The following is a 24,445-nucleotide window of genomic DNA, read 5'->3' as shown; positions in this document are numbered from 1 at the left end:
AATGGTCTACGGGGATCGGGGTGGCGCAACAATGGGGCCGACGTGAAAGCACGCTTAAGTGCTTGAAACGAGTCCTCTGCGGCCAGCATCCATGTGATGTGCCGCGGGGCTTCCTTGAGTAATGACGTGATGGGCGCTGCCAAACTACTGAAGTCTCTAATGAACCTCCTGTAGAAGTTTGCGAAGCCTAGAAAGCTCTGTACTTCCTTGACCAAGCCTGGTGACGGCCAATCCAGAACCGCCTGAACCTTTGCCTGATCCATAAGAACCCCCCGCTCGCTGATGATGTAACCCAGAAAAGGTATCTCCGGCACGTGGAACACACACTTCTCTAATTTAACAAACAGCAGGTGGGACCTGAGTCTCGCCAGGACCAGGCGGACGTGACGCACATGGGTGATCAGGTCGGGGGAGTACACCAGTATGTCGTCCAGAAAGACCACCACGAATCGTCCAAGGTAGTCCTTCAGGACGTCATTGATAAACAACTGGGAGATGGGGGGGGGGCGTTGGCTAGGCCATACGGCATGACCCGGTATTGGTAATGCCCCCTGGTGGTCATGAACGCCGTCTTCCACTCGTCCCCCTCCCTGATCCGCACGAGATTGTATGCGCTGCGCAAGTCTAACTTGCTAAACACCCGGGCCCCCCGCAACTGTTCGAGGGCGGACGGGACCAACGGCATGGGATAGGGGAAGCGCCTGGTTATAGCGTTAAGCGCCCTGTAATCTATACACGGCCTCAACCCCCCCGCCCCTTTCTTCTGAATAAAAAAAAACACTGACGCTACAGGAGACTTAGACGGCGTGATGTACCCCTGTGCTAAGGCTTCGTCTATGTACTCCTCCATTGCCCGTTCCTCCTCCCTAGTGAGGGGATAAACTCGTGCTTTCGGTAAGACCGCTCCCTCCACTAGGTCGATGGCGCAGTCATACGGGCGGTGGGGGGGAAGCTTAGGAGCACCGGCCTTAGAGAAGACGTCTACAAGGTCCGCATACTCGGAAGGCAGGACGACTAGGGACTCTGGCTCTGGACTCTCCACAGATGTGGACCTGACTCTAAGGGGGGCGAGATTGAGGCAGTGTGCGCGGCAATACGAGGACCAAGACACTATCTCCCTGTCAGGCCAGGAAATATGAGGGTTGTGTTTACTCAGCCATGGCAGACCTAGTATCAGTTCATGCTCAGAGGCCGGGAGCACCAGCAGTGAGGCCTTCTCCTGGTGCAAGAAGCTAGTGGCTAGGTGGACGAGCAGGTGTTGTGCCTGACTGCAGTGGACGTGAGGAAAACTCTGCGCAGTCAACCCACGGAAAGCTGCAGGACCAGACAACATTCCCGGCAGAGTGCTCAGAGAGTGTGCAGACCAGTTGACAGATGTTCTCACGGACATCTTCAACGTCTCCCTGCGCAGCTCCACTGTCCCAACGTGCCTCAAGACCACCACCATCGTCCCCGTGCCGAAGAAGTCCACGGTGTCCTGCCTCAATGACTACCGTCCCGTAGCTCTCACGCCCATCATCATGAAGTGCTTCGAGAGGTTAGTCATGAGGAACATCAAGAACCAACTGCCCTCTTCATTGGACCCCCTGCAATTTGCATATCGTCCCAACCGCTCCACGGACGATGCCATCACCACCACCCTTCATCTCTCCCTTACCCACCTGGAGAAGAAGGACACCTACGTCAGAATGCTGTTCATAGACTTCAGTTCAGCATTCAACACCATCATCCCACAGAACCTCACCAGGAAGTTAAGCCTGCTGGGCCTCAACACCCCCCTCTGCAACTGGATCCTGGACTTCCTGACAGGAAGGCCCCAGTTAGTCCGGTTCGGGGACAGCAGCTCCAGCACCATCACCATGAACACTGGGGCACCCCAGGGCAGTGTACTGAGTCCTCTGTTGTTCACCCTGCTGACTCATGACTGTGTTGCAAAACACAGTTCTAACAGCATCATAAAGTTCGCCGATGATACAACTGTGCTGGGTCTCATCAGCAAAGGCGACGAGTCAGCATACAGAGAGGAGGTGCAGCAGCTGACAGACTGGTGTACAGTCAACAACCTTCACTGGAATGTAGAGAAGACCAAGGAAATGGTTGTTGACTTCAGGAAATCAAGACCGGACCACTCTCCGCTTAACATCAACGGCTCCTCTGTGGAGATCGTTAAGAGCACCAAGTTCCTTGGTGTCCACCTAGCAGAGAACCTCACCTGGTCCCTGAACACCAGCTCTACAGCCAAGAAAGCCCAACAGCGTCTCTACTTCCTCCGGAAGCTGAGAAAGGCCGGTCTCCCTCCACCCATCTTCACCCTCTTCTATAGGGGAACCATAGAGAGCATCCTAAGCAGCTGCATCACTGCCTGGTTTGGGACCTGCACAGCCTCTGACCGCAAGTCCCTCCAACGCATTGTGAGGACAGCTGAGAAGATCATCGGAGTCTCTCTCCCCTCCGTCATGGACATTTACACCACCCGCTGCATCCGCAAAGCAACCAGCATTGTGGATGACTCCACCCAGCCTTCACACAGACTGTTCTCCCTCCTGCCATCAGGAAGAAGGTACCGCAGCATCCGGTCCAACACGACCAGACTCTGCAACAGCTTCTTCCCCCAAGCCATCAGACTCCTCAACACAACTCAACTTCTGAACTGATGTCTTTCTGGTACATGTACACTCTCCCTCTCTCTCTCTCTCTTTCCAACCATTTACCCCAGATAACATGGGAAGCATTTTTTGCACAAGCATTTGCACTAATAACTTTACTACCTCACTGGACTCTATTTATTGCACATTGCACAACTTGCACACTACCGTCATTATTTATTATTATTCTCTGGTCTGTACTGTGTTGTGTTGTCTGTCCGCACTTGTTTGTTTGTGTTGCACTTGTGTCTTGTATGCACTGTCTATGTTGCACCATGGTCCTGGAGGAACGTTGTTTCGTTTCACTGTGTACTCTGTATGTAGTTGAAATGACAATAAACCCACTTGACTTGACTTGACTTGACCCCAGTCGTCACGTGGGTGATGGGCCGAGGACCCATGGGCTGCCCGTCCAGGGTGGTGATGCGGAGAGGTCTCAGGAGTTCCTCCACTGGGATCCTCAGGCGCTCCACGATGTCGGCCCTCAGGAAGCTCCCCTCCGCACCGCAGTCGATCAACGCTGCAACACACACAGACTGGGACTGGTAGGTCACTAATACCGGCAACATGATCGACCGTGACACAAGCCCCTGCACGGGCAGACTCACCGCATTAGCGCGAGGAGCCCCCTCCCCGCGCCCATCGGTGTTTGGGCGGGAAGCCATCAGGATCCTCTTCCGGGGTGAGTAGGGCAACCTAAGAGCTGGTCCAGCTGGATCGCGAGCGCGATGAAGTCATCCAGCTCCAACGTCTCGCCCCGACAGGCCAGCTCCCGCTGCAGACGGGGATTCAACCCGCGAAACAGGGCCAAGAGGGCCGGCTGATTCCATCCGCTCCCTGCCGCCAGAGTACGGAACTCGAGGGAGTATTGAGCAGCCGACCGGGAGCCCTGCTCCATCCGCAGCAGCAGGTCGCCCTTGGTGAGTCCTTCGCTTAGCTCCGTCCAGGTGGCAGTGGCCCAATCCAGAGCTTTCCCTGCGAGCCGGGATACTATAAAGGCGATCTTCGCCTGGTCAGTGCCGGTCGGAGAGTTCTTAAAGAAGACCTCACACTGAAGCAAGAACCCCTCGCAAAGCTCCGGATTGCCACTGTACGTATCAGACTTGCCTACCGGATACGCGCTATGAGGTGTGAAGACTGGGACTGGAGGACTGGGAGAGCTAGCAGGCTCCAACGAAGTCTTAACCAGATTCGTGAGCCCCTGAACGTCACCCACTAGTTGGGTGACTTGCTGCTGCTGGCCCACCTGTTGCTGCGCCAGGTGGCCGACAGTCTCTGACACGCTCTGTAGAGTGTGTTGCTGCTGCCCCAAGAATTGACCTTGGGCGCGAACAGTGTGATCCAGGTGACAACAGAATTGGGGCTAAACCTGGTGGCGACCAACCGGTGACCCAGACAGCAAACTCCTTCTGAACGTGAAACCGCTCCGATAGAGCACCCACTACCGAAACCTGTAGACTCTCCTAGAAGTCTCATGAACGTGAAGCCAACCTTACAGCTTGGCATCGCAAGAGTAATTCTCGGCGCCAAGGCATCTGCGTTTGCTCCCTTTGTACTCCAGCTCTCAGGTGAAACGAATCAGAACTAAACAGAAAACATGGCGTCTTACTACGACCGCTGTCAACATAAAAGTCCTTAGTGAGAAAACCAACGGGAGGAACAGAAAGTACATGAACATTGAAATCAACCTAACATCGACTGAAAAGTCCCAAGGAGCCTGTGGACCGCGGCCCGAAACCACCCCTGGGGGGGGCGCAGCGCCGCTGGGCTGACACATATGAATCAATACGGGCAGAGCAGTCATCAGCAAATTAAGGCCGTGTATGTTGAGTTTGACTTTTACACATGCTTTGAATTGTTTAATCTAAATGCACTGAGAACTAAAAACGAGTGGTGTCAGGGATGCTAATAAAAGTGCACCTATAATGTTAGGCAGACCAGCCTGGTGAGGTGACCAACACAATCACTACACCAGTGTGTTTACGGACAGTCAGGTTGGGAGAAGCTTGACCATTTTAGGCATTATAGACCAGCGTCAGGGTTTTATATCTGATGCGGGCTGCTTCAGGAAGCCGGTGAGGGGTATGCAAGGCAGGGACATGACTAAACTTTGAAAGGTTGAAGACCAGCATTCTGGACCAGTTGATGGGGCCTGATGGCACACATAGAAAGACCAGCCAGGGGTGAGTTGCAGTAATAATGACGAGAGACTGAGCAAGCGCTGGATGGCCTCCCTAAAGAGAAATGGTTGAATTCTCTGAATGTTGAAGAGGAGAAATCTGCATAACAGAAGCAGGTTTGCAGCATAAGCCAGGAAAGATGGTATTCAACAACTAAAACACAGTTTCTGTATATAGTGAGTTGTCAAAGTAAATTGAGAGATCAAGACCTGTAGCTCATTGGATGTAGAGCAATTCGGTCTTGCTTGGGTTGAGCTTAAGGTGAAGAGCTGCCATCCGTGATAAGATGTTGGTTGGATATGTTGAGATCCGAGCCAAGCCTTGTGTGTAGGAAGAAGAAGGAAAAGAAAGGATGTGTTGAGTGTCATCAGCATAACAGTGGTAAGAAAAGCCATGTGAGGAAACCTATTGAGTGGGTGTAAAGTGAGAGGTGAAGATGACCCAGCACTGAGCCTTGTGGGACACCACTAGAGAGTTTGCATGGAGCAGATGTAGAACCTCTCCAAAGTACCCGATAGGAACGCCCCTCAAATCAGTCCCACACAGAGCCAGTAATACCAAGGTCAAAAAGGATGGACAGAAGGATCTTGTGATTTAATCAAAGGCGGCAGAGAGGTCAAGAAGAATCAGGATCAAGACATTCTTGCCGATTGTGCTGCATGGAGCTTCTCCGATATCGCATTTTCTGTGGTTTAAAGTCTGGTTGGGGTCCTGGAGCTCGTTCTGGGAGAAATAGAAAGTCAGTTGGTTCCATACAGAATTGAAAGAAGACAGAAGCAGGATAGATATTTAGGAGAGGGAGTGTGAGGGTAAGTGGTGGTAACAGAGGCAGATCTTGTTGACCAAACACCAAAAAAAAGTCTTTGTAGCTCTAGGTTTTCTGTTTTGGTGATCCAGATTGCACAATTCTTTACACAATGGCTTAAGTCTAAATATGGATGATCTAAATAGATACGTAATATAGCATAATATAGACTTCCTTAGTATAAAGCATCAGAACCAGTTAACTTGATAACCTTGTTAACTTGATATATTCAATTACATAATATGCCCTTATTAATTCATGTAGTACCCAAAAAAAGGGTCCATTGCAGGTTCAATTGCAGCATCTACACTGAAAGAACAATAAATGGAAATGAATAAAACTGGATTTTAATGCATTTTACACTAAACTCTCAGTTACTGGTTTATAATCTTTTCTCCTGGCTGTTTAACTTCCATTCTACCAATACAGTTGCAACTGATTGAGAGCAAAATGAGACAATAAAATGATTTCTTTAATGCTATGAGTAATAGTTGTGTTTCAGTTGGAACCTCTTTCCACTCGAATGATTTAATGAGTGTGTTTAATTACTTAAGACTTGCCACCAGGTTCCAATAGTTCTGTTAAAGAAACATAATAAAGAGGGTGTGGCAGTAATCTACCACTTTATAGTAGATTAATAGAAATAAGATATTAGATAGGAAGACTGCAGCGTATTTGGTCAGTGGCTGTGTGATGTGAGCAGCCATTGGTGGTGTGTCTTTGGTTAGTAAGACTGTAATGTGATTTATCTGTGGCTGTGTGATGTGATTGCATAGTGGTTCTATGATGTATTGGATCAATTGCAATATGTTCTGATCAGTCTGTGACAGCATGTTGTGATTGGTCAGTTGTGTTGTGACATGATTAGTTATTGGCTATGATTTGATTTGATAAATAGCTTTGGCATGTGCTTGGTCAGTGGTATTTGGCCAGAGTGTTATTGATCAAAGGCTGTGGGACGTGAATGGCCAGAGGTGGTGTAATTGGAATCGTCATTGGTGGCGTCATATCATTGGAAATGTCATCAGCCAGTGGATGTCATATATTATATATAGAGTGATGTAATTGATCAGTAGGTTTTTGTCATAATTGGTTAGTGGTAGTTGGGTATGATTGGTCAGTGCAATATATTGTATCTCAATTGATATTTTACCTTGTATTCATCTCAGTATTAAAGGGTTCATAGAAATCAGTAATTTGGTAAAATTTGTAAAATGTAAATACAAGCCACTTAATTCACCCTTTTACCCTAATCTGAATCTCACTATTTATAACTGTACTTAGAAGTTGGCCACTTTCTATGAATTTGCAATCATGACATCCTGTTTAGTTCTGTAGTGGTCCACAGTTTCACCTCAATGCCTTTGCTCTACTGATGAGTGATTGTTTATGAAGGGGCTGATGGAGAGTGCTGTCCAGGGAGAATGGACGTGCCCAAGAGTGTGTGCTGGGGAGTGAGGGTTCTGGGAAAGCTTCTGCAAGACGCAGGGCTCTGGACACAGGCTTGTGAGCTCTCCCTGGAGAGGAAGTGACTTGGAAAGTTGCTGCAACAAATCTGTTTACAGTTCATACTAGTGGAAATGGTCTGTGACACTAATCATCACACAGTCCCTTACATTCACTGCCCTCACTCATAGTTGACTGTTAGGACAACAGCTGTTCTTTCTAATGCGGCATAATTTGCAGTCAAAAGTAATAAAGCTCAACATAAAACATTAACTACCTTTCCAAATTCTAAAAGAATTGTATTGTAGCTCAAGTATAGTAATCCTTTATCATTTTGGATAGATGTTGTCAAACTATCTACAATCTATCATGAAAATGTTCCAGTTTACTGTTTCTGGTTTAAGAGCAATTTAATAGCAGCACAAAGAAGAAGCAACTGCACACACACATTAGAGCAGTATGGGTTTCACTTGATTTAGAAAGTACACTCTGAATTATGCTATGCAGAGGTTTAACAAACCTTTGGGTTAAACACTCAACAGTGTTAGATTTACAGCTTTAGGACTAAAAAGGTGAGTATAAGGTTTTGGGTTGAGGTTAGGGTTAGGGTAAAGACTAAAGGTAGGGGTAATTGTGAAAAGTGAATAGATACACTAAATGTTTGTGGTCACTTCAAATGAATGCCATCAGTTTTCTTAAGTTGCACCCATTGCTAAAGCAGATGTGCAAATGCAAGCACACACACACTATGGCTTTGTATGTTTGTCAAGAGACTGTTTTATTTTCAGTAACACACAGTGAGCAGCACAGAATCAACCAGAATGGAAAATCCTATGTGACCCTTCGGCCCTAATTGATTGCTCTGTTTGTTCAGCCGATGAAGAACTGGGCGTAAAGAAGTGAGAACAGGACATCATTACTGTACATCCACTGTTTCTGTGACAATAGGATCTTTTGCTAAATATGGGATTTTTTCTGAGCTTCAGGTGGCGTGGCATTTGTGGTTTGGTGGTAGAAAGTTGTGTATTTTCAGAACATAGACTAAAAAGGAAACATGAAATGGGCATAGTAAGCCCATATAATCCTGCTATGGTTTTGAGTATGTAATGCTTTACTTTACAGAACCAATTAAATCCTGCAACTATAGTCTCTGCAAACAAACACCTACAGTCAACACAAGTGCAACTACACCTTTTTCAAATGTACATTGTAGACTACTGTAGATGTTACTGTGACACCAATGGCTTTAGGTATGCTACTGAAAGATATTTGAGTAATTCCGTGATCAAGTACTCTAATATTAAAAAGAAGGAACTTAATTTAGATATGATTCCCTAAAATTGGGGGAGCTGTAATTCTTCATTTTACCCTTGTGGTCCCATCCAGGTCCAACTTCACAGTGGTCCATTGAATATGAAGTACTGTAGTACAGAGACAATATATATGGTCATGAACTTTTTGTGAGGCTTCAAACACCAAGGACCATAAAATGTACTAAACAAATACAATCTGTTTAATAAGCTACACAGACTTTTATTCTACACTCTAATTGCTCCAGTTTTGTTTATCATTATCTGCCTTGCTTGTATAATTACCCCAATCCTGGATTAAAAAAAAAAAGACCAAAGATAATTACTTCTTCCAGCAGCTGAGATGCCTTGAAATGCACAGCTTAAAGTCTCTTGCACTCAATATATCAGCCTCAGAGCCCTAATATGTGATAAGTGTATTGATTCTCTGGCTTACTTCTGGGGCCAGTGCTCTCCACATCACACTGTGATCAGTGTTGTAAACAAATAAATGAGCTGAAATTAGGCTATAGGCCCTTTCCATGTGGCCACCCTGTCACTTCCATTGGTCGATAAAGCAGGTAATTATGTTTTGGGTCAAATTCCACAGTCCTTTAGAGTGTAGCAAGTCTGTGCTAAAACTATTAGCTTTGGCTCATATTTAAAATGCCCATTTATGCCTTTAGCTCATCAGATATAATAACTTACGGATTTAACCCACAACATATAAATAATCGGTATTGCATTATAATTGAATCTGTCTTTAATAATAAATGTTTTCAGACTTCCTCCTGTGGTGCAATCACCAAGTGCGCACCTTCCACTCTACAAAATTAGTTTGTACCTGATTACTATATAGGGTCATAACTGTTAGTTTAATATAAAATATTGCATTTTATTATTAATGATACAAATGTGAACCACATTTTAAAAATTATATTGTCTAGAAAGCAGTTTTTATACTGAACACAAAGTCCACAAGCTGGGACAATAGATTGAAAAAATTGATTTTGATCCAAGCACTTATGGATAAACATCATGCTTGCAATGTGTTTAGGACACATTTGAAATATCAACTAATTTTAAATTCCACCTTTTTCAGCCATATGCCACATGCATGTACAATGTTTACATTTTTATGTGAAATCCCAGGACAGATCTACACTACATCTGTACATGAGTCATTTTTAATCAATATGTGTATTCAACCATTTGTATTAAAGGAAAACAGAGATTCTGTGAAAAACAGAAGTACAATAAAAAGATTTGTACTAAATGCTAAATGTACAATATAACATATAAAATTTAATATAATATCCAATCTTTGTATTCATTAACACCTTTTTTGTAAAGACAACATGGTACTATTTTCATAAAATCATAGAAAACCTGGTAGCACATACAAAACAGTTCCACATGCAGATCACCTTTACTGCCCAGCGTAGATCTGGACATAGACTACAATGGCTGTAGTTTGCAGGGAACATTAGGTAAGACAGGATTACTGATGGTGCCAAAATGCTTGGTTAGGAAGATGTTGCTTTTTATTGGCTGAGATGCCTTGGTGTCGAAAGCCAGAATGTACAGATGCAGACGATTAACAAGGAGGCTGAGCAGCACACAAAGAATAAAGGCTTCCTAAAGATGACTCACAGCAATGAATGCTCGGTTTACGTGTTTGCTAACAAATTACTAAAATTACTTCCTAGACTAAAGTCAAATTTGTTTGGGGCTGTCAGAGATTGGCTTTTAACACAAGCTGCATTAGTGCATCTGTACCCAATTTGAGATAAACTTAAACAAGCAAGTCAGGGCACGAATAAATAAAAGGCTGCTGCATTTTGCAGTCAGTTGTGGTCAAAGCAGAACTGACATTGCACTCAGTTCGGGCATCAGAAGTTAACAGAAAGTTTTGACAGGCCTAACTGTGAACTGTTATCAGAATATTATTTAGGCTAAGTGATTTATTGCAGGTGGATTTATCCTGAACATAGAAACACAATAAGAAAACACCATGTCTGGATTACAGAGAAATAACATGCTGAAAGATTAACTGCAGCAGATTATTTCAATTCTGTTAATTTCTGATTATTTCTGTGCAGGGCCTTATTAAAGTACACTTCAAAGAGGCCGGCATACCACAGAGCAATAAGGGAGGACGCGACAGATACAACCTGTAAAACAACATATGTTGAATAATTTTTTTTTGTTTTTGGCCTAGGCGACTGTGAAAAGAGAACATGCAACACAAAGATGGGTGTTCCTGTTTCCTACTCAATAGCAACGTAATTTTACCCATAGTGACTGTAAAAGCGGGGACAACAATAGCTCTTCACACAAGGAAAGAGATACCCCTCCAGACTCAAACAGGCTAACTAGAACCCATTCAGAGTCTCGTGACATGTCCCAGAGAGAACAGGACCCAAGATGAAATGCCGGAGTCGTAGCTTATACATACAATGAATCGCTTATGCCAAAGAAGCGGCTAGTTTTTACTCTCTTTTTCAGCATGAATGGGTCTCAAGAAAAGGGACAGGGAAATAAGCAGATGGAAATAGAGAGAGGCATTTAGTAAGAGAGAGAAAGAAAGCAATCTTTTCTGGCCATAGCAGCTGAGATGGCCCATGCCATCCCTCATTGTTTTGTTGGACAGGAAATTAATGGAAAAGCAAGGGGGAGTGGGTGGGTGAGTGGAGAGAGATTGATGAATGACCTCCATCCACATAAGGACACAGCAGGCCTGCTCTCACCTGCCCACTGATGCAGCATTAACACACATTGGCTGCAACCTCATTGGAGAATCAGTATGGCAGGACGGACAAATTCAGGCTGTAAGAAAAGGAGGGACAGATATAGGGTTGTCACAACAATTTTGTAATATGACAGTGCTTGATAAATGATACTAAAATACCAGATATATTATTAGATACACATCTTATAGTACTAAAAAGGGTTGTATGTAAGTTGTCATGGTTGAATGGAGAACCGTTGCCTTTGAAGAACTCTTTAGGAGTCTTGTCTTGTCTTGAGTGTAGAAAGATTCACATACACTGAACTGCCACTTCATTAAAACCACCACTTTGTTTTTATTGTCAATTTTATCACCTTAACTTAACATATAGGTGCACTTTGTAGTTCTATAGTTACAAACTGCAGCTCATCTGTTTCTGTACATACTTTCACCCTGTTCTTCAATAGTTAGGAACCCAAAGGACCCCAACAGAACGGGTGATAAGTCATTCTCAGCACTGCAGTGAAATTCATGTGATGGTGGTGGTGTGTTAGTGTGGGTTGTGCTGGTACAGATCAGACACAGCAGTGCTGGTGCAGTTTTCCACTCTATTAGACCTTGCAGATGTACAGTCAGAGACAGAAGATCATCTGTTGCTGCACAGTTTGTGTTTGTCATCCTCTAGTCCTTGTGGTCACAGGATGCTGCCCACGGGACTATGTTGGCTAGCACACAGCTCTGCTGTCTGATCCAGTCAGTGTCACTGCAGTGCTGAGAATCATTCATACCTGCTGTTTTGTGGTCCTTTGGGGTCCGGACAATTGAAGAATTGGGTGAAAGAAGGATAACAAAGTATGCAGAAAAACAAATGGACTACAATCTCTAATTATAGAACTACAAAGTGCTCCACAAAGTGTAGAAACAAGGAGGTGGTTTTAATGAAACAGCCGTATCAGTGTATAGCTTAAATAACACCATTAATCTCAGATTTAGTCCTTGCTAAATCAACACAAAACTCTTCAAATTAGTATAAGTATAAATCAATGAGTATCTAAATATAACAATACAAAGTTATTCACAGAGTAAAGGAAAGATTTAAAATGGGTCTCATGGTCTCATTAGTGGCATCATGTAATTCGGCAGTCCTTTTACATGAGAAGGCAAAACTATTAGTAAGTTAACTTTTATCTAGAGTTTTGCAACGTTACACAGTTCTTGTGAGAGGTTTTGTGTAGCTCAACCAAAGTTACATGCAGTAGTAGTGTTCTGGCCCTGAGTGACCGTGACAGACACCGTTAAAGTAACACTATTGTAATTCAGTGTACTATCAAAATGATTTAAAGCTGTTATTTAAGTTATATAAGTTATATAAGCAGGCAATGAGCAAGCACCACAATGGAGATGGTAGCGACAGTGGAAAGGAAAAACTCCCTCATGCTAAGAGGAAGAAACCTTGGGAGAAACCAAGACTCAGTCTGAGGAAACCATCTGCCTTGAGTCGACCCTCACAGCACAAACAAATAACAATATACAAAGAACTAGACAGAGAGATGATGAAGAGCTATAGCTAATGTAGGAACAGGTTATGAAGTATGATTATGAGTAGGGTCTGGACAGAGAGATAATGAAGAGCTATAGCCCAGCTTGCTATTGTTTCAACCAAGTTGAAGAACGGTCCAGGCTGGGGCATACAGTTCCAGACAAAACCTTTAATTGGTATCCATTATATGTAAGTCCTTAAACTTCAAAAAGATTATTCTCACTCTTGCATCTCGTATACAAAAAAGGTTCTTCAAAGCATCTGAACTAGCCACTAACTAACTATTTAGAAAAGAAAACCATGCCATTGCTTCTAAGTACTTACTGACTTGATACAATGTCTGCGTAGTAGTGTAAAGCCTGCGTAAGACTGTCTATGTGTAGTGTAAAGCTTCCTCTTGTGTTACTAAACGTGAATGAGTGACAATAAGTGAATATGTGACGAGTCAGATTACAGAGTTACCTTGCCTCACTCAGATTATTTACTCTATACTCTTCTGCTGTATAATGATGTAAATAACCAAGAGTGGGCCTGGCAGGGCAGTAATAACATGTTTTGATAAGGCCAGAGTGAAACCAGCCAAGTGTCTGTGTTTTCTCTAAGCGTGTCACAGTGTGAACTAAATTGCTGGAAAGGCTGACAGGCAAGGTTCTGTGGGATCTCTGCCAAGCATCTGGTTGTTAATTGGAGGCAAATTAAATTAGCACTGCTCTGTTTAGGACTTATAGGAAATCCAGTACTGCTCTAATCTACAGCTGTCAGTCAGTTTGAGTAAAAAGGTGCCATTTAAAATCCTTACCAGCCTTAATGTCTGCAACTTCTCACCATACACATTATTAGAAACACAAGCCTGAGGCCATGACCCCAGTGCTGTAGCATTATGCATTAGCAGGAGTCCTAGATCATGGATGGGAAATTATTAAATTGGGGAGAGAAAAAAAATATATAACAAATACTGGACAAAAAAAGTATATAAAAATCCAGTGTGTAAGACTAAAATAGAATATGTGAACAATTGAATGAAGGCACAGTGTTTTTGAACATCAATTCTGTTATTATTTGCAGTATACTAGAATAATATGATATGTACAAAGATACATTTATGGCATTGAGTTGGGTTCAAGGCCACAATAAGGGGGTTTGTAAAGTTCTTGCCAGATGCCAAAGCTGCTCTGATGTCCATAAGTCCACAACAACAAACAAATTTTTTTTAAACTTTCATTTAAACTTTTTTATATTTCTGTAAACCTTGTTGAATATTGACATGCCATACACCAGCAAAAATACTTACATGCAGACTAAAAGGTATTTGCATGGTAAATTTCTTTTAACAAAATTGCCAGTACAGTTTTTTTTTTAAACCAAAAACACTGTAGCCTGCCCTGAATGACATCATTTACCTCAGTAATAACTATCCCACTGCATGAGAACTATTTTGACTCCATTTTTTTGACCTAGAGGGCAGGAAAACTGCTTAAAGCAATGTGTTCTCCATTCAGTCAGTGGTTCAGTCCAGTGTTCCTTCATGTGCAAGAATGCTACAATTTCAGGTTTGTTTTAAAATGTGGAATATTCAAATGTTAGAGCTATCACATTGTGTAGTCCTGTACACAAAACAAATATAAAACAATACACAACTTGTGAGATCATGTTTAATTTTAAATGGTTTAAAATTGTGTATATGCTATGCGCTAGGCCTTTAGGGTCTTTTAGAGAGTGTTTTTTGACTGTAATTTCGTACTTGCTGCTGATTGCATACAACTACCACATAAACATAATCACGCTTGTTTCTCGTTCTCTCTTTGTTTTCTTAGCTTTGGTGGTGAGGTTCCTGACCAAGCGTTTCATCTGGGAGTACGACCCTACCCTGGGTAAGTACGCCATTACTCTAAAAGCACTTCTGCTGTGCTGGTTCTCAGGGGCCCGTCATTACAATGGTAAAACGTACTGCTGGTCCTCAGAACTCACCTCTTTCAACCTTTGTGGTTGAACACTCATAAAGTACATGAAAAAAAATCCTGTCAGGGTCTTCAGCCAAAGAAGCTCATTCCAGAGGTTTGTATTTCAAAGCAAGGCATGACAAATCAAATCTGCGTAGGCGGCTGAATAGTGCAGTCCGGTCAGGCTCAGATAAAGCTGTCTGCCTGTTATCAGTGCTTGTTGTACCACATTAGGAATTTTACAGATTGCAATCGCGATACACCTTTGACGCGAGGCGGTGACGTTTTAGTTTCAGCTTTAGTTAGTAGTTTCGGCGCTTTGGAGAAATGCAGCTACAGACTCCCAGGAAAATCTTACAGGGTGCAATATAATAAGTGTATAAGCATGAGTGAAAGTGTGTTTGAGTATGTGATTATGATTGTTCGAGTGAAAATGGCATTGTGAGAGGTGAGCGTTTCACCAGTTTTCTGAATAAACTGTATCTCTACCACTGTCTCCTAACAATCTCTTTCAAAGCCAGTAAATAAGGAATCAGGTGAATTCAGCATACAGTTATTTTGCTTCTTTTAAAGTGATTTCTATTTAATCAGTGCTAGCACAGACACAGAAAATACTAAGAAAGAAAAAAAAGTGAGAAACAGGCTATGACATGTTTAGGATATCAGAGCTGAGAATGCAGTATATTGCCACATTTAATATGATTAAATATTAATCATAATCTGAATTAGATGATTCAGAAACAGTAATGCCCTGTGACCTTTTGTTATGTGGATGCTACTCAATCATTTGCTGACGTAGCTCACGCTAAAATGGGGCTGAGAAACTTGCTGTAGGGATTATCTCTGCACTAACTTATTATTTTCAAACAATGCTTAGCTCTGAAGTGCATGGATGCCACTGCTTTTTTGCATGATTGAGGTTACATGTTGATAGCGCAATTATTTTAGCGCAAAAGGTTTTGCCCAGTGCTGTGTAAGGAATGCGAGTCTTGATCCAGTGGGAATTAACCATCTGACAACTTTGAAGCCCAGCTCACAGATCACTAGGCTGGCCTGTGCTCTGAACAGCCCCCATACTGCTTTACTGTGAAGAGTTGTGATTTAGCATGATTCTGAGTTACCTCAGCCCATATTGGGCAGTGGTTACTTTTCCCTTTAGGCCAATACTGAGGTACCACATCTTTACTGATGACCAGGCACACATTGCAGAAAGCACAACTAGGTTAGCCAGGTATCTGGTTTTGACCTGCTCAAGCAATTCTAACTAAGCAAAGTAAGCTAGTTGGGGGCAAAACTGAAACAGAACACAGACATTTTTTGAGAAGTACTTGCTGGCGTCCATGAATACACACTAGAATCTAGTTATGAGAGAGTTAGGAATGTTTACAGGTTAACTGAACACAGTGCATCTGAACTGGCAAATCCCCTACAAAAGGGAGAGAGAGACTTTAACAGGCATTGCAGTGTCTGACAATGACACCTAGTCTGTGCCCAATGAAAGCCATGTGAGTCCGGATGCCGTAGGAATGTGAGCCGGTAAATTGTAACTTTTATGTCTGTCTCAAAGCCTCATGAATCCCTGCACATTTCCACCCATTTATAAATAATCTAATGTACTTATCCACTCCAGAGGCATAGTGGACGCTTTGTTGGAGCAATGAATTGTAGTCACCCTGAATAAACGGATTCGAAGTGCCAAAAGAGGAACGTGTGTAAATTTGTCATCAGTGGTGGTGGGTTTTCAGTGTCCACAGACCAGATTATGGAGGCCTTCTCTATACCTACATTAAATATGGAGCAAAAGCCACTCTAACTCTCATTCACGGAATTGAGCTGAGAGTGTGTAGAGTCAGATATTTGCACACAGCTGAATAAATATTTATTCGTCATTTCTAAAATGCAAACATGAAATGATAAAGAATTGTGAACTTTGGGGACTGGGCAGTATTATATTTGTCCATGTTGAAAATACTCCAAATGATTATACAGTCACCACTGTAGGTAATTTAATAAGAAATTATGTATTCATATTGGTCCAACTCATCATGACACATGCACACAATGTAAAAAACTCTGGCATATTACTATATTATTGATTTAGAGTTTAACTGGCTAGTTAGCATTAGCCTTACATGCTAACTAGTAAATCATTTCAAACTTTTTGCTCTCTGTATGTGATTTTTGTAGCTTGGTTTCATCTAGGTTTGGGCGATATGGTAAAAATATCATATTTAAAGACAACTGTATCACAATACACAATATTTAGCACAGTATTTTGTCATGCAGACAAAATGCATTAGTAGCAGCAGATTGTTCAAATTGCTATTCAAATACTATCCTATATGGAGCACATTGATTTATTTTCTAAATCTGCTGCACTTCATCTAATTAAACAGCTGTACTAACACTCTCTGGAAAGAAATGTTCAGTTGCACTGACAATATGCTCGCTTGTGTCACGATAACAAAATTTATTACAATTTCGATACTTATCATCATTTTGCCCACCCCAAATTCCAATCATTGGGAGATGGCAGGTTTGATCCCTGGTAACGCCACAACCATATGTAGACGCCAGTCCCAGCAACCATTATTACTATTATTATATTATTAACTCTCTGCCAGAGGGATTTCATATATGCTGTTTCCATATAGATACAGTACATTCAATATTATTAAAAAAAATGGGAAAGCCTTCTATCAGTAAATTTGTTCAGACGTTTGTCTGGCGCCAAACATATTGGAGCACACATAGCCAGCCGCAAGACCATTAATAGGCTGGTCAGCAGCCATACGGGCCTTTGACTGCTCTCACAGGAGAATTCCACCACTATGGATCAACAGTGATCTGTCGCTCACAGCAAGCAGTGCCATTTTTCACCAGCATGGCTCGGGGCAGATTTATCTCCAGCAGTGGGCTTGGGCTAAAGAAGGGAGCAGATACCAAAATGAGGCTTGGATTAAAAGCTGGCCTGTGTTGAGAGATTGGATGCATTTCAGTGGTATTCTGAGACTCTTGAGATGAGTCATCTGGAATTTTGTTTTTGCTAATAGAAATGACCAAATTCAGTAGAATTAATAAAGACACAGTGCATTGGTAGTCAAATGGGTTTGGAGAAAAAAAAAACACTGTCTAACTGCCCAAATGTAGTGAATCAGCTAAGATATGTTTTGTCTGAAATACAAGTACTAGAGTGAATCCAACAATATAGTACCGCAATGTCTATCCTACATAAGAAGACCCCTTATACCCAGCCTAAATTATCATACACATGGGTCATTCTCAATAAACAGCAGATGAACAGTATTAATTTAATGTAATAGAGTAGTAGGAAAAATAAAATTATTAATTGTATTTTATTTGTTTGATCCTTATTAGTGTGTTATGTCCACATATGTTTTATCAAATATATGTTTGATAAAACATTTATGGCTTTTTTTTTATTAGGAATAGTGAACCAGTGAACCAAAAAAAAAACCTCAATGTTGCCGTAACGACAAAATTCTACTAATATATACAGTAAATTTACAAATGATTAGCTTTAAAATACTATAGTATTATACTATAGTATTTTAAAGCTGATCATTTGTAAAAAAAAAAAAAAAATTGGGGGGGGGGGGTATTTACACATTTATTTCTAAATTATATCTGTGGTACTGATTATTTGCTCTCTTTAGTTGGAAAATCATTTAAATTACTCTGGTTTTTCTTTTAAACTTGTTGTTTTAACTAGCCATCAAAATAAAGAGGATTTTTTGTTCGTTTGAATTTTGTATGAAGTTGGGTTGCAGTATTTGCCGTGTTTGCAAGGAACCTATCTGCATCAAACAGTTTTGAATGGCTAATGTCAATTAGGCTTGCTTATGACACCGTACAATATGCAGTTGACACAAAAATAGTTCAGACCCTTTAATGTGTTGCACATTTTACTGTATTGTGGATTTATTTGAATGAACATCATTGCCATTTTTATCCATCAATCTGCACATAATTGCCTATAATTAATTGTTTTTAGTAAGTTTTGGTAATTATTTGGAAACCCAAAAATTATTGTATTCATTATTCAATACTTTGTAACAGCTCCTTTGGCATAAATTACAGATTAAAGTCTTCTAGGATGTGTTTGCGTAACTGAATTCTTTCAGTTTATCCCATTTTTAATGGCAGATGCTCGTAGACAATCAGAAAAAATGGCAATCCTCTGGTCACTCCACAGATGTCCGATGGTTTACGCCTGGGCTTTGGCTGGGCCTCTCAAGGACATTTAGAAATCCCTGAAGACACTCCTGTGTTCACTGTAGTCATGTCATGTTGAAAGGTCGTCCCAATCTGAGGTTCTCCCATCTCTGCACAGGATGTTTGGAACTCTTTTAGAGTGATGGAAGGGTTGTATCTTACCGCCTTGACCAACACCCTTATTGCCCAATTTGTGCGGACAGCTTTAGGAAGGCTTAACAAGCTCCCTGTGCAGCAGTGGTTCTGGGAACAACCAAAGCATTAGATCTTTGTTTTAATCTTTGCTGAGCTATGCTATCCACAGACAACTCCTTGGACAAAAAAACAAAATTTTATGTGCCATAAAAAAGGCTCTGAATACTGGATTTGTACACCGATCAAACACAAGTCTGCAACGAATAAATGCTTCTAAATGCTGTCTAAATCCACTATATGTTATTTATAAAAATAGCCAAAGATATGTTGCATATCTAAAAACAGAACACGTAACTATTATGTTAGTTTTCACTGCTCTATATCTACATGCACTGTAATGTATTTTCTCTTACAGAGTCTACATACCGACATCAAGCCAACATCGATGATGAGGTGGTCAGCATGGAGATTCTGGACACAGCTGGGCAGGTAAACGCTCCTATGTGACCATGTTACTTTTTACATCTACAGTGGCATTCAAAAGAGCAGGCTGATGGCAGAATGGCTGTTACTGTGAAAAGTGAAAAAATGTGAGAATAAAGGACTTGATGTCCAAAAGGCCAAGAAGTTAAAGATAAAACATCTATGTAATATTCTAAACAAGAATTCCTTTTCCAGTTATTACAGTTTCAAACCAAAAAAAAAGAAAAGAAAAAGTGCCTAAAGCAAAAGGCTCCCTGCATGGTCAGTACTTAACATCTCTCCTGGCAAATAACACAGCTTGTACTATACTTTTTTTCAATTTATGTTTGAGGACTTTTCCTCATTCCTCCTTGCAAAAAGCTTCTAGTTCTTGAATTTCTTGGGTTTCTTGAATGAACTGCTCTTTTGATGTCGAACCACAGATATCAAAAATGTTTACGTTGGGGGGCTGTGAGGACCATCTTGCAGCTTGCACGTCTTGAGATACACTACATGGGCAAAAGTATTGAGACAATACATTCCCAAATCATGGGTATTAAAAAAAAAAAAAAAAAAACAAACAAAAAAAAAAAAAAACACACCACACCATCCACCATCACTCCAGAGAATATAGATCCAATGCTCCACAACTAAATGCTGGAGGGCTTTATACCCATCTAGCCCATGCCTGCCATTAGACATGGTGCCAAAAGGTTCATGTTTATCAGCTCCAGAGTGTCCTGTTGTTTTGAAAAAGCACATTTATTTGTACAGCGTTATTGACCCTCTTGCAAGTGGGGGTCCTTCCGGCTCTATTCTGATTTGCCCAGGTGTCATCTCATTCACACTTTTTATAGTGTTAACACTTTAAGTTATCTGACTCTCATTGCACCACACTGTTTTAGCATATGATTTTGGAGAAGCACTTCCTGACAAGTTTGTGCTAAAGCCAGCACTCTGGTACACAGTTATGCTTTTTATAGGCACGAAGAGTGTGGATAGAACATAGAGTAAAGCTGCCTGGATGAAAATATCTGACAGGAGCTCTGCCTAGTTATGCCAAGGCCATGCCTTCGGTCATGAACACAAGATAACTGGTGAGAATGAAGACAGTGTGTATATTTGGGCTTTCAGAAGCATCTCTTTTCTTGTCAGTCAGCATGCGGTTGTTTGGAACCAGAGTGTTTGGCCAGCCAGCAGCACACTCTGACCTCGCTGTCTGTGCACTTCTAACACAGCTGAATGAGAGGAACTTGAATTTTTACATGGCTGCTAAACCACATGCTGCTGGGGTCCATAACTTTGTCTCATGACTCCACTTACATGAATGAATAACGAACATACACCCAAGTGCTCACCATTTGTAAACCTGGCTAGAGAGGCCACATATTCAGAAAATTCAAACTTAACTCTCACACATCTAAACTTTAACACAAGGTTCGACTGTGTGTGCACGTTCATGTGTATGTGAGAGGTTTGGCAATCTGTGTGTGCGTGTGAGAGAGGTTTGCCGATTTGTGTGTGTGAGTGTGTGTGTGTATGTGAGAGAAAGGTTTGACAATCTTTGTGTGTGTGAGAGAGGTTTGATGATCTGGGTGTGGGAGATTTGATGGTGGGTGTGGGAGGTGTGACTGTGTTTAATACTGAGTATATGTTTTACAGTGATTGACAGTTTTGACGGAGTATGTGAGAGGTTTGACAGTTGGTGTAAGAAGTTTGATGGAGTGTGTGAAAATGGATCCACTACATTTGGGTTAGTGGGAAATTGTGCAAGTTAACTTCTACTATTACTACAAATGAAAAGTATCACAAAATCTCCCAAATCACCCAAAATCACAGGACAAACTGCTAAGTTTAGCGCAGTAACTTTAGCCATGTTGGCCTGTGATGACGTTAGTTTGTTCTAAGCCCACTATTTAACTATTTTATGTGCAACATACACAAACTTACATTCATTAAATGACCCTCACTCTGACTGTCTAACGCTCCTATGTGCCTTCCATCTCCAGGAAGACCTGTTGCAGAAGGAGGGTCACATGCGCTGGGGTGATGGCTTCATCTTAGTCTACGACATCACCGACCGTGGGAGCTTTGAAGAGGTGGCCCCACTGCGCAGCCTGCTGGAGGAAGTCAAGAGGCCCAAGCATGCGCCTCTGGTGCTTGTGGGCAACAAGGCGGACCTGGAGCATGCCCGGCAGGTGGCCACGGAGGAGGGCGAGCGGCTTGCAGCTGATATGGCCTGTGCCTTCTACGAGTGCTCGGCCTGTGCTGACCATGTAGGCACGGGTGGTGGCGTGGCAGAGGCTTTCTATGAGCTATGTCGTGAAGTGCGGCGCCGCAGGGCGGTGCAGGGCAAGACCCGCCGGCGCAGCTCCACCACCCACGTCAAGCAGGCTATCAACAAGATGCTGACCAAGATCAGCAGCTAGGGAGGTTTTAGGAGACTGTGAGAGAGCAATGAGGACAGAGAGGATGAGAAGGTAGTAACAAAAGGCAAGGGTGCCTAGAGTGAGGGGTAGACAAAGACAAGGTTGATAGGAGGCAAGAGATTGCTCTGTGTTCGATTGCTTAGGCCAAGAATCAGAATCACTCTGGAAGGACCGAAAAGTAATAGGTCTGCTTTTCCTGGACAGATAGAAAAGATTATGATCTTTTAGCTGCGATTTCTGTCTGTTGAGAAAGTTGGAGAAAACTCAAAAAGATGAGTCGCATATGCTACACAATGTGCTGTCTGTATACCATGGTCCATAGTAAAGTGCAAAAGAAATGACAGACAGTATGTTTAATTGTACCTGTGCCATAGCTTGTTTTGTAGAAGAATGTTTTCCTAAGCTCCAAGGCCTTGCCATGTCTATTTGTTCTCTGGGCTGTAATGAAGGATTCACTGAAACATCAACAGAGTTATCAGCCTCGCAGATCACTACTCGGCCTGCAGATTTCATTCAGTGCTCGACTAACGTTGACCCAGGAGAGATCTTTCAGAGCAGAGACACCGGTTGTCAAATAAACCATCATCCACCCTCATAATGAAGTCCACAACGTGCCATTTTTCACATCAAACAGTGCAAGCCTCTGCACCCGTCCTCCAAGTTTTGGAATGTCTCCTCATTCCAGAGCTGCTGAAGATTCTATCTCAAATAGTGCGATGAGGGAGAGTTCTTCAGTGGAACCAAAAAAAGTTGGAGAGATATGCCTGGAGGTGAAGGCTGTTTTTACACAGCTTTGTATGTTACAACCAGCATTGTTTACCCAGCTGTATTGTTCCTCTGACTGTCACTGGTCATCCCTCAATCAAAAGATGAAAATACCTTTAAAACCGAATAAGTGTTTTGCTGCCTTACTATCTGAAGTGAATGACTTAATCTTTAAATGAATTGTACATTACATGTCATTGATTGGTGGGTTGGGTGTGTGGAGGGTTCACAGCCCTTGTTTTAAGACAGTAAAAAAAAATCTGCACCATACTGTTTTGTTTCTTGGGGATTCACACTGCTGTTTTTTTCCCCCCAAAGGCTGTTTTTGGCTGCTTGTCTCCCTGTTGCTAAGCAACGGTAGCGTCATAACTGTTAGTCAGCTGTGCTATCAAGATGTTCAGTTTCAGTTGTACTACAGATGTGATGCTGATAGCAAAAACATCCGAACACTAACAAAAGTGCTGCATGACACCTACGCAAGTTTTTCATAAAAACCTACAAACAGTAAATACTTATAAAGGGTTCCTCCAAAAAGCATCACTGAAGCATCACAAAAAGCAAGTGTTTAATGACGTTTGATGCTATAAAATGATATATAATTATAAATATTATATAACATTATTGGTCATAAAAGTACTAAGTGTCTTCAAGCCTTATGAACACTGCTCTGCAATAGTCATGGTTTCGATCCATAAACGACTGCAACCACTAGTCTCTCCCCCATTACAGCAGTCACCAAAGGCCCACCATACCAGTGATCTGATTGGTCAGTACAGAACAAAATGCTCATGATTTTAACTCCTTGACCGCAGAACACATAAAACTTTGGGTGCCTGATGCGCTTAATAAGTGTGCCTGTCCCCAAAAATCAATCCAATGTGAACGGCCCCCAAAGGTGGCATCAGCCACATTAACATTTAACGTGTGTTTCAGGCAAAGATTTCTGTAAGAAATGATTCCCATATTGTAATATAATGATCAGTCTGAGAAGACAGAGCACCCTGTCCCTCTTACTGTGCACTTGTAACAAGAACGTTAGATATAGAGATATATATAAATGTTATGGAAAGAAAAGAACTGTCTGCTTTCATTTTTCTCTGCCTGTTCTTTATATCTGCACAAATTCTTGTGTGTGTTGTGATCCATAACCAACATAACATTTTAGTCAGTGTTTCTGAAGAAGCCAGCAGTTCAAAGGCACAGCTTCATGGTCGGCTGCCCATCCATATCAGAGCACTGTCCATTATACTCCAAGAGTTCTGAGGAGATGAGACATTGATCTGGCAGGTGTAACAATAGTCCAATATACTCAAAGACATGGCTGAAATCTAGAACGTGCTAATTAAATGAACTCTTCCATTCCAGTTTTTAACTTGCCGCGTGTCTGTAGAGGAGATGAGACTGCTTTGAGAATACAAAGACCCAGTGCCCTGGGGAGATAAAGAAGAATTCCAACAGTTGTTTTTAGAATGTGTGCATAATGAAATGGTTAAGTACAAAGTTATCCAGAGTGGTTTGGTGTGAAATGCTTTGTTCTAGAGAAACTCACAGATTTTTTCTCAGAATTTTTCTAAGTGCTGGTGATGGAAACCAGACTCCTGAAGTCTGTACTGCCACTTAAAACTACCACACAGAGACACAGTGTGTGTGTGGCACCCTGCAATGGACTAGTGTCATGTTCAGAGAGTAATACTTACTTACCTTGCATTCAGTGTTTCCAGGTAGGCTCTGGACTCACTGCAACCCTAAAAAGAAAGAAGCGAATAAGAAGATGGATCAATAAATTTATGTCTGGAAGGCAGATTCTTATAAAAATGCATAGAAATTCTAGTTCCCAGCATT

At 42.1% G+C, this 24,445-nt stretch overlaps 1 protein-coding gene across 1 annotated transcript in view; it reads left to right on the top strand.

Annotated features, from left to right (window-relative positions):
• Nucleotides 1-22,871, top strand: part of rerg (RAS-like, estrogen-regulated, growth inhibitor) — a 55,619-nt gene extending 32,748 nt beyond the window's left edge. The window contains exons 3-5 of the mRNA XM_072672661.1: nt 14,451-14,507; nt 19,363-19,436; nt 21,419-22,871. Of these exons, the coding sequence (XP_072528762.1) occupies nt 14,451-14,507; nt 19,363-19,436; nt 21,419-21,838 (551 nt within the window). The 3' untranslated portion in view covers nt 21,839-22,871. The remainder of the gene's footprint in view (nt 1-14,450; nt 14,508-19,362; nt 19,437-21,418) is intronic.
• The last annotated feature ends 1,574 nt before the right edge of the window (nt 22,872-24,445 follow it).

Source organism: Salminus brasiliensis, chromosome 2 (assembly GCF_030463535.1).
Source record: "Salminus brasiliensis chromosome 2, fSalBra1.hap2, whole genome shotgun sequence".
NCBI lineage: Eukaryota > Metazoa > Chordata > Actinopteri > Characiformes > Bryconidae > Salminus > Salminus brasiliensis.
The sequence above is the reverse complement of the archived record's forward strand: the minus strand, read 5'-3'. Positions and strand labels throughout refer to the sequence as shown.